The 11,660-nt window shown below is 30.4% G+C and overlaps 1 protein-coding gene across 1 annotated transcript; it reads left to right on the top strand.

Moving 5' to 3' along the window:
• The first annotated feature begins 300 nt into the window (after positions 1-300).
• Positions 301-11,433, top strand: LOC143247322 (protein ILRUN-like). The gene is made up of 6 exons (XM_076495168.1): positions 301-662; positions 3,197-3,351; positions 3,973-4,170; positions 7,255-7,407; positions 8,270-8,406; positions 9,110-11,433. The coding sequence occupies exons 1-6, from the start codon at positions 508-510 to the stop codon at positions 9,197-9,199; spliced, it is 888 nt and encodes a 295-aa protein (XP_076351283.1). The 5' UTR covers positions 301-507; the 3' UTR covers positions 9,200-11,433.
• The last annotated feature ends 227 nt before the right edge of the window (positions 11,434-11,660 follow it).

The raw sequence follows: 11,660 nt of genomic DNA, 5'->3' as shown, positions 1-11,660 counted from the left end.
CAATAAAATTTGTTTATTTTTTAAAGCTCACCTGATATTTCTTCTTTAAATGAGTTACTATTCTGTGTTGAAACTTTTGTTGCCTTATTTAAAACAAGAGAACTATACATGATTTAAATGAAATTTAAAAAAATAATATCCAATAAAATTCGCGAATGTCGTTGAACTTCAATCTAATCAATGCATTTTATATTAGAAATGGTATCTATGGCATATTTCTAATCATAATATAATAATTGTTAAATAATTATTTAATATATTTAATACGATATAAAGCAGAAAAATTACGCATCATTTTTCCCATCACTCTTTGCAACGGACACGTATATGACATCATCTAAAGTGCAGAGCAGACGCTCGAAAATGGGTGAAATATCAAGTAAAAAAAGTTAAAATTGTACAAATTGGTTGATATATAAACGTATTTCACATTTTAAGAAGATACTGACTTTGAATCGCACTAGTATTTTTAATGGTGTTTTATTAAAAATTAAAAAATACATCGTTATGGACGTTGATAATGAGTTGGATGCAAATTTATTGCAGCAGTTTAGTTGCCTTGGTACAACCGATCGCGAAGTTTTAGTTTCGCAACTTCAAAAGTTATTAGGAAATCAACTAAACCCTGCAGGATGTACTTTCTTCTTGGATATGAATAATTGGTAAGTTTTAAGGATTGTCAAATACTGATCGTTGACATAATGGTACGATATTATTATTATTAAGTACTTAAAATGATATGAAGTGTAGGCCTAGAGTAAATAATAATTGAAAGTGTTCATAGTTATACGTATAAAGTCTGGCAAGTTGAGAGAAAACAAAAATATGATAAAAACTTTGGATTATAATCAAACTGGATTTTTCTTATTAACCTGCTGCCTTGTTTAAACTAAAGGTTAATCTGTCTCAAAATTTATCGGCGGTTGAGTCTTTGCTTTTTATGGTTTTAATATGTACATTGACGGCAATAGAGAATGACTTGAATCAATTAGTAAAATGGTCAAGTAGATGATTTTGGGGGGATAGGTTAAGACCTCTTATTTTCTCTTGTGCTTATTTAATTGTGTAAGACTGTTTAGTGTTTAATAAACTGTTATCATGCCTTAGATTGCTTTATGCTATATTTAGTAGATTTAGAGGACACAAGTTAAAGACTTGAATGACTGGCTAGGCTCCAGTTAAAACATTATTTTCCCCACTGACTTGCCAAATTACGTGTTTTTCTTAATTTTTAAAGGATTGTTCACAACTGTAATAATACTTAAAATTACCAAACAGTATTCTGTGATTCTAAGACCAAACTGCCCCATTTATTGAAGGTAAACATTTTGAAATATAAGACCTGGTGTGGTATGCGAGTGTGAAATGTCTTCTGCTAATCACATTTATTAACATTAATAGGAAGTTGATAAAAAAAATATCAACTCTCTCTCTCCTTTTTTTAAATGTAGCCTTTAACATAGATGTATACATTTTAAGAACATCTTAAACTGACGAAACACCACCTAGCTACAAAAACTAGAAGTAGTACTTCATAAATTTGCAGTTATTTTAATGTTGAAGGCCCTACTTCAAGCATTATCAAATTCATGTTTTATTTGTTCTTTGAACTGAATTGTCTCTGTTTCATTCCATGTCATTGGTCCGGTGATAATAAAATCAAGTCTTTGGAACATTTCTTCACAGCTCAATCTTGAATTAAGTAGTTCCTTTTTAGCTTTTTGTGACACGTTTTGTAATGTTACTATCCTGTGTGTAATAATATCAAAGATAAATACAATATGGTAAAACAGGCTCCATTAATTTCTAGAAAAGGAGACAATAACATTTTTATTATTTCGTTAAAATTCTTTTAAATAATTTCATAATCATCATTGATCTTTTCAAAATAATTACTTAGCCAAAAGTTTTCAGCATAAATGAGACGTAAGTTGTGCATTACCTTCAGTTGCTCCCAATTCTTTCATTAATTTTCTTCTTTGATACCTTTCTTCTTTTCAAGAGAAGTTTACTTCTACGTTCTCTATTTTATCATTATTAGAGTTGGGTATTTAATGTACTTGACAGCCACATTAATTTATTAAATTTGATTAATCAAGGGGCACAATGTTCATTTAATCAGAATATGCACAAGCTACAAAAAAATAAATAGCAGCATGCATGTTTAAGAGATAATGTGATGAATATTTGAATGATAACTGCTGGCTTTGAGGATTTTTTTTCCAATACTTTAGTGTTTAATTTATTGGCTAGGACAGCCCAAAAGGTCCCTTGTTGTCTTTTAATTTTATAAGATCAATAATATAAAAGCCTTTAATTTCATTATACTATATCCTAGATAACAGGACAAGAAGGTACAAGATTAAGATTTGTAAAATACCAACAACTTTTTAGACAGTTTTATTCTTCTGACAGGTAGAGTAACTTATGGAATGAGTTGCTCTAGGTAGTAGTGGAGGCCAAATCTATACAGGAGTTCAAGAATAGAATTAATGGTGTATTTAACTTAGGTCAAACTGAATTAGCTTTAGGGGATTTAGGTCCATTTAACAAATGGTTTCACAAAATATTTATTATGAAGTATTACTGATGATCTTAATAAGCAAGAAACATACTACATATGAAGTAATGTACAAAAGATGGTCACTTCCCCTAGATATTATGCCTTCAGTTGATCAGACTCTAGACTGTTGAGACTTAACCTTCATCACTTTGTTGGTAGTGATGGATTTAATGGAGCTATACATCACTACCCACTTGACAGGTTATTTTCATTCAAGCTTAGAAGAAGCTATAACTTGAAGTCTCTCTTGAACTACCATTGAAGGACATAAGATATCAGTTTTTATTTTATGGAATGTGCAACATTACAACCATGGACTCCATGTACAGAACAGGTGTGATCACAACAGAGTAACAAGGAACAAAGGCAACTAAAATAGTGTTAATTTAGTGACTTTTTTTTTTACTCCACTTTATTTAACGATATTGCACATAAGTGATAGGTTCTGAATAATACTGTATTAATACAAGAAGTAACAAATGCATGGTGTAGTTACATACCAAAAAGATTTCCTGAAAAATAAGGGATGGATTTAAATTTTCACCGTTCTCCAGAGTGGGTGTACCAGATGGTTCCTTATTGTTATTTATTACTCTGTAACATTCATACTTTACATGTTTATTACTTCTTCAGGAACCTGCAGGCAGCCGTGTGTTCCTACTTTGACTTTGAAGCACCTTTAGAAAAACTGCCATCGATGTGTTTTGTGAAGGATGTAACTATTGGAGAAGGAGAAGCAGTACAACCCAGTACTAGATTTGTGAAGACTTGGAAAATTCAAAATCATGGTAAGTTATCATAGAGTATATCTGTTAATCTCTCTTAGTAAGTATCTATTTAATATTCAGGTTTTTATTTGTAATTATAGTTTTGTGTTTACTGTAGGAATTTGCTGAAGATGGAATGTGTATATTCTGAAACATACATTAAATATGTTGTTATTCATCACTTCTGTGGTTGTATTGTTCGTCATTAGACTACGTTTTCCACCTCATGAATCTGTTGCCAGTATACTGACCAGGATGTATGGATATGAACCTATTAGGTCAGTGTTACAAGATGTATAATGTTGACTCTTAGTTTGTTTCTTGTTGCTTGACTTGTGCTTGTTAGTCAAGACAATCTGATTAATGACCTGTCAAAAGATTTATAACATCTTAAAGTGTGTCCATAAAAGAAGAAAGTTTTATATTGCTGTTGATGGTGGAATTGTATTAGTTATATCTGACATACTCATAAATGTTGTTTTAAACTATGTACTTTAGGTTGAAGTTGTATAATTTGTTTGTTTTTTATATACAGCAACTGTTGATGCATAAGTTAAAAGTGTTGACCACGCAGTTTTAATTTTATAATGTATATAAATTGGGACCCTATGTAACATGCTTGAAGTGTCTGTTTAATATCAGGAGATGAACATTGGCCTCCAGGGTGCTGCCTCAGGTTTACAAATGGTCATCGTCTTGGTTATGTAGATAAAGCTTTAGTTAAACCATTGAAGCCTAAAGAAATAGCTGATATCTCCATAGAGATGGTCAGTCCAGATCGGCCAGGTATTTATCAAGGCCAGTGGAGGATGAGCACAGCAACTGGACAATACTTTGGAGGTAAGGACTGTAAGCTGACCACAATGATAAGGTCAATGTCAAGTAATGGAAGTATTTTTGAAGTTTGAGTCACATAAAATGCACTTGATAACACTGTAACAAAATTTTTACATTTTCTTGTTCTTGGGCAGAAAGTGTTATTTCCCAATTGCTTATGCGTAAAATAAATGGAAGAGATCTGTTTTTCTCTTCAAACTTTGCTTTTGTGATCTGGGAGCGTATAACAAGAACATGATGAGAGACTATATTTTGGGGCTGATACGTGAAAGTGATTTGCAAATCTCGAAAAACTATTTGCTTCTAAATATTTTTGTATAACTTTAGTATAAATACATGTAAATTTTGATTCATATGTTGTTTTATTTAGACCATATATAAATGAAAATGTGCAAATTTGCCCATTTTTACATAGAAAATAGGTTAATTTCTAAATTTTTCATTGTTCAGGTCACAAAAGCAAGGTTTGAAGGGAATAATGGCCATTTTCTGTACTTTTACAGCATAAGAAATTAAGAAATAACACATACTATCAAGGAACAAAATTTGTATTACATAGTGTAATTAAGTAAGGCATTTAACAGGCATCAAGTTTAAAATGCAAATTCCTTATGGTTAAATGTCCAATTATCTAACTTTGGCTTTATTAACTAACAACTGAATTACATATATGCTAGCATATGTGATTTCTTTCAGATATTTACACAAGTTATTTGAAATTGCCTGTAAAAAGTTATTGTGTTTTATAGGAACAATTATAACTTTCTTTAGATTGAAAATATTTTTTATTCTCGTTTTGAAACCTGTTATCATTGCAACCTCTCTCTTAAAAACGTACAGAAACACCTTGCATTCAGTCTTGGGCAAAATCAGTGTTTCTGGATGTAGCAAGAACTTTCAAGTGTTTGCCTGTGTATTTTACACCCATAACATTTGACACTTACTGCATTACTTGATTATTGTTGAATCATGTGTTTTACAAATAATCAAGTTAAAATCTTTATTCTAAAGTTATCTATTATGGGTATTAAAAGTGTATTTAAATAAAGTACAGACCAATGTTTTTACCTTCTTGAGTCATCTTCAGGCTAATGCTGTTCTGTACTTTATTTTAGTTAAAGTTTTAACACCAGCCAGCTTTAGAACACATTTTTACTTCAAGTGAGTTTCTGGTCATCCTGAATTACAAGTTAAAATCTGTTGGCTAACCAGTTGACGGACCAGTAATAATAACTATAAAGTGAAAAGCTTGAACTTTTTATAGCACTTAAACCAAGAGAAATTCTAAAGACATTAAAGTTACATACCGAAACATAACATTATTCCAATTTGGATTAAAGATAACCTCAACTAAGACATTACATCTTATAAATATCGCAAATTTATCAAAAGTGAAGAGTTATGATAAACTGATTTTTTATTTTTATGCTAAGAGGTAAATGTTTGTATAAAACTAGAAATAACTAGTGTTAAAACCTTTTAGTTTTTTTAAGATGACTCATTTGTTATGTGTATCACACATCACTTTGGAATCTAGCAGTGGATACATGAGTTGCAAAAATGCCTTCTATTTTGGAAGATCAAAATCCCATGTTAATTGTATAAATTTATAAGCATGTGAGATTATCAGTGAAAAAGATAGCCTATTGAATAAATGAGATTATTCTTGAAAAGTACCACCTGATAAACATATGGGATTGTGAAAGAAAAGTATAACCTTATGAACATGTTGGACTGTCAGTGAATGACTTGACCTTGCAAACATTTAAGATTTTCAATGAAAATTGAAATAAAACTAAGTAATTCCTGCTATTCTTCAGATAACACAATAACAATGTAGGACGTGTGATCTGATTCTACCATTTTAGCACTGTTACTTATAATCAGTTTTAACAAAAGTTGTGTTAACATGTATTATGTATAATTAACATTTTAGCTACAGCTACAACATGCTGTAATCAGTTTACCTAGTTCTAAAAGTTTTTAATGAGTTGTATCCAGTTGATATTACTGTACCATTTGAACTATTAGTACGTATGGCCAGTTTATTAGATTATACCCTTTTAAGTAATTTTGCATATGATTAGTTAATTTGATTAATAGTTTTACTTTTTGCAAAATCTGACAGTGAAGTTTTAATGAAATAAAATTTATCAATTAAAGAATGTTATTTAATAATTTAGTCATCATTTTAATTACATATGTCATCCTTCAAATTTAGCTTTATTATCATTGTCATTATGTTATGTTGTTTTTTTCATTTCTTGTAGCTATATTATTTACAACAGTTGAAATTTTTCTTGCTTACTTCCAAAACTTTAAAGATTGAATGTACATTATTTAAAAAAAAAATTTTTTTTCCATCATTCTGGTGTCAAATTAAACTTTGGTATCTTTACTAACTTTCACTTTTCTTAATAGCTTGTTTTACTAGAAATAAAATATATTTGGTTCTTCTAGCACTAACCATGATATAGGTCAGTGACTGTAGTCCAAGTGACTTCTCTGAGACAGTAGCATCCTCTGGCTCAGGTAGTCTGTTTAAAACAAGTGATTTATTTTATTAAAAAGGTAAATCAGTTGGAATAATTCAAGGGTGATTCAACAATAACTTTACATTGAATGCTGGCTAGTGGAATACATTGGTAACTTGCCAAGACCGTTCTCTAATTTTAATATTTTCAAATCTAGAAAGTATCTATGTACACCCTCCCCTAGGGGTTAATGTGCTTCAGGTTGGGAACAAATGGTGTATGCAAAAAAGTTGTGGAGAGCAGTGTTTCTGTTTTGTAATTTTCATCTTGTTATTTTAAACAAAGTTTCTTTTTTGCTTTGGTTTTATAAGACAAATGCTAAAATAATTACATTAATAAAGAATTAACACTACTGATGTAATTTTTCAGGAGTGTATAATCAGTTCTACACATTATCTTTAAGTAATGGGTTTGATAGGTATACTCAATACATGAATAACATCGAGCATGTGATTGCATCGTATCTCAAGGATAAAAATGTTCTTGGCTTTAACTAAACTACCATTTGTAAGTACGACATCAGTTTAATTCATTGTTGTGGCCTTTCTTATAGAGGTAATCTGGGTGATAGTGACAGTGGCCGAAGGAGGACTGCTCAGTTTAACTCAACAAATGGATGCTTTCCACCAACTAGGTCAGCCTGTCCACAATGCTCCCATCTCTACAAACCCTTTTGCAGCTAGTGAAAGGCTACATACATTCAACAGTAAGTATTAATGTTTCAATTACCACAATCGACCTAAGTGTGAATATCAGGTAGAATTACTTGATAAACATCTGGAGTTGTAAGAAAATCATAAAGTAGTGCCTTCTGGTGTCTCTCAGTAATGTTGTTAACATGTGTCTTCCTTGTCACTAGTAGACTACAATTTTCTATGCTGTTTGCTTGTAACTTGTTTTGAAATAAGTTGTCTGGAAATCATTTGACATTATTATTTACAGTGACTCACCAACAGCACTCATATCACCAATAATGTTCAATCAAAGCAAGCCACTTAGGTGTAATGTATATGGCCAATTTATGTACAAATGTAAAAGCTATATTAATATATTGGTGTCAGTGTGGTATCAGAATAAAATCTAAACATTAAAATGTTTTCCATGATGATGAGAAACCCCCTTAAAATAAAAATGTATCTCAAGACAGCTGGTATGAGGTAAAATAAAATAGAGAGCAATGTTTTGACCTTCTTAGGTCATCTTCAAGTCAAAACATTGTTCTCTATTTTATTTTAATAAGTTTTAATATCCATACCAGCCATCTTGAGATACATTAGAATATTTTGATTCACTCACTGGGTATGATTTGTGCTAAATATTTGTCCAAAGAAAATCCTGGTGGGTGTAGGTTTGACCACATCTATAATGTGACTAGTATCTATTTTGTGGATAGAAATTTGTTTGCCAGCATATGAATTGGAGTTGAGTGATAACATTGACATGAACTGTGGTTGTCTAGAATAAATACTGCTGTGATCCTGCACATTATACAGGTACGGCTATGACATCACTTGTACTAGCGTAACAGGATTATTGACAACAGTCATAATACATCCATACTCTTTTAGCCTCATCACAACAGGATGGAGGACTTTCTGTCAATGGATATTTGTGTAATCCACCAAGCTCAGCATCTCCATCAAGGTTTATGTATAACTGCTCCAGTAGTCTCCCTTCCTCTCCAGTAAGGAAGCTGTTATTTGAGGTAGGCATTTTAACTTGTCCATAGTTTCCTTCTCAACTGTTCTTGGGTATGTATTTTATACAGATTACTAGTGGTTCCACCTTACACAACAAGGGTATCATATTTTTGTACTATGCTACAGTTATTGCAACTGATGCGAGACCCCATAACACCACCTAAACTGCAACACTCAATGTTTTAAAGACAACATGTATTTTCTAATACTTGTTCAAGAATATATTTTAAAATAGTACATATTTCTATATAACATAATGTAAGACTCGTATAACTTCATAAACTTTTGATAACATAAGTGCTAGAAAAACTAGTTCATCACTGTAGCTGTAAGACACAGTTGTTGCCAATTTATTTCAACCTAACCCTGATTATTGTATATTGTATAAATGCAGAAGGGATACAAGTGGGAAGTCTATAGTGTACATCTTTCCTCTGGGCAAGAATTTTCTAAATACAGTTTCATGTTGCATAATCCATCTTTCTTTGTAGTGAAACTAGTTATGATTTGTGTAAGTGCCTCAAATGTTCATTCTTATTTGCAATATTTCAATCAAGGTTTTTTCAAACTTGCCATAATGCACATTAAACTAGTTTAAACTTTTTGGCCAAATAAGAAATCAATAATTTTTATTTATTAGTTTTGTAGATGTATACCACACAGTAAAAAAACTTCAAATATAACTAAGTTTGCTTTCTCTGTTCTTAGACATCATCAATGATACCCCAGCTATCTTCTTTGCCATCATCCCAGATCCAAAACAACACTGAAATGGGTTCAGAAGATATGATGTTATAGAGTATTTAAAAGTATTTTATGATTTATGGGTATGTTGTGTGTGTTTCTAACTTTGAGAGAAAAAACTTGCTAGATTTTGACAGAATACTTCCAAACAGTTTTCTTTTTACCATGTCATTTTGTTTATTTTTCAAGTCAGTCAACAAAGTTACCAGTGTACTTGTTGCTTACAGATGTAAGCTTAAATAAACATTTAGTTTGAGTTACAAATATCTACAAAGTGGTTTGGAAATGGCATCATTTAGATATTCTTGCAAAATCATGAGTAAAAAAAATTACTTTTAGGCCTAAACTTCACAAAGAAAACCAATCATTGGATTTGTCAGTTTATTCACTGAGAAAAATGTTTTGTTTTCATTATACAATTGTGTTATTTTCTTTCACAACATACAATAATTTTTTTTTTTTTTTTTACAAACATCTTCATAAGAACAAACTTGCTGTAATTTTATGTTAAATACGTTGAAAACATGGTCCTACTTAATCATTAGGCTAAGTTGTAAATGAGTGTCAGGTTTAAGTGAATAAAAGATCACAGAACATGTAAAATGTGCATAACAAATACTGTAATGAGATTATCTGCTTTATCAAATCATGTTTCTCTGTCTTTTAGAATTGTGAATTCACAGCTTATACACTGACAAAAATTATGTTCCTAGGTGTGAGAAGTTCATTTTTTGTGTTCATATCGAACTGTATAGTTTTATTGGTTGAGACAACCTTTAGATTCACTTCAAGTGTACAATAGTGTGTTGAAATACAATTACAATTATTGTACTTTGTTTTTGTGTCAAAAACTATCAAATCAACTGAAGCAAGTCCTTCCAAAGTGAATATAAAGTTTACCAGTTTTAGTTCTCCATTTCCAGTGTATGTAGGTGTGGTAAATAAGCAGCACGGAAATATTCAAGGACATTTGTTAACAATAAACATGAGCTGTAAAATTATATTTCATCTTAAGTTTATAGTTCTGTTTAACAACCATCAAAGACTCCAGTATGGGAGCTCCAAAACCTCAGATTAATAAAAATAACCACCGTAAAAATTCTAGTGTCTTCATTAATTGTAAGAAATTTAACATCTTCTAATGTACATTGGTAATAATTATAAGGAATGTAACACCAAATCTTCTAGTTCTTTCAATTAAAAATAGACAAAAAAAATACTTCCAAAAAGATTTGAATGCTCATTTCAGGTAATTCTCTCTCAATGAAAGGTATTTTACCACCTTTAATGCAAGTATGTCAATCTTGTGGCTCTTACATATTTTAAAATATTTCTCTGTATAGCATCTTTATTCAATTCTTTAAACAAAATCTTGGTCAATAGTTTTCAAAACCATACACATTGTTATCGATCTGCAACCTCACATTCAGTAAACCATGGAAAAGGCATATAAAAAACATTAAAAAAAGGAGGTTGGCAGAACTCTCTAAAATAATTACAAGTTAAAACTACAATGTGTTAGGAGAATAAATTTCTATCTAGGTAATGAGATATGGTTAATAGAGAAGAAAGGGTTTAATTTGTTTTTAAATGTTCAGCTACAACAGTGGATTAGTAGAATACCCTTTGTGTAAAGGTAATACTATGTTTATTTTTGTTTTTGTTACTTACAATTCTAAAATAATAACCTACTACTATACTTATCAGGTATATTTGGAATGTGATGTAAAGTTCTTTACTTTTATAAAAGTATATGTACAGAAAAATGAAACATCTTTGTTGGAAGCAACTCCACTCTTGCTATTAAGCATGTGCCTTTAATACTTCATAGAAAAATATTTGCAGTTTGTCATTTAGTAGTTTTTCTATCTAAGTAAAACTCGCATTTGAACTGTTAAAAACCATCTTTATTAGCTATAGTTTAATTTGTTAAAACCAAGTAAGTGAACATTGTCTCCAGTTCTACAAATCAATGCTCTGAAGCTTCTATATAAATACATTACATATATGTATCAATACGTTTCATGTACATTCATAAATTTTATAACAAAGATCCAATTATTTGTGATTTACTAATTACATGTAATTTTTCATTAAGTATTGAAGGATTGTTTGAAATTTAAAGTCATGACTTTATAAAAAGATGTTTGTTTTTATGTATAAAATTTGTACTGTTCTTCATTGTTTTAAAAGTTGAATATCCTGGGAAACACCTGAAACGATTTTATTAAACATCCTAAAGTTGTGTATGTTGCATATTCTTATAGAAATAAAGATCTGTTAGAGTAGTTTCGAAGATGAAACTGAAAATTTAATTTTCAATAGTTTCATAGTTCTATACATTAAAAACTGGCTTAAGGATATTACAATTTGTAAAACAAACCATTTCAATACCTTTATGAAATGTCACTTAATAAAACCCTACAATAAATAATTCTAATATAAGCTTGTTGTAGGGTTCTGGTAATTGTTCTCTTGCAGCAATAGCACATTTGATGATGTTCTTGTCTAGGTT

This window comes from Tachypleus tridentatus, chromosome 3 (genome assembly GCF_004210375.1).
Source record: "Tachypleus tridentatus isolate NWPU-2018 chromosome 3, ASM421037v1, whole genome shotgun sequence".
Taxonomy (NCBI): Eukaryota; Metazoa; Arthropoda; class Merostomata; order Xiphosura; family Limulidae; genus Tachypleus; species Tachypleus tridentatus.
This window is presented reverse-complemented; position numbering and strand designations above follow the sequence as displayed.

Coding starts and splice junctions, on each gene's coding strand:
- LOC143247322 (XM_076495168.1), top strand. CDS start 508: ATGGACGTTGATAATGAGTTGGATGCAAATTTATTGCAGCAGTTTAGT. Junction 663..3,196: donor TTCTTGGATATGAATAATTG/GTAAGTTTTAAG, acceptor TTACTTCTTCAG/GAACCTGCAGGCAGCCGTGT. Junction 7,408..8,269: donor AAGGCTACATACATTCAACA/GTAAGTATTAAT, acceptor ATACTCTTTTAG/CCTCATCACAACAGGATGGA.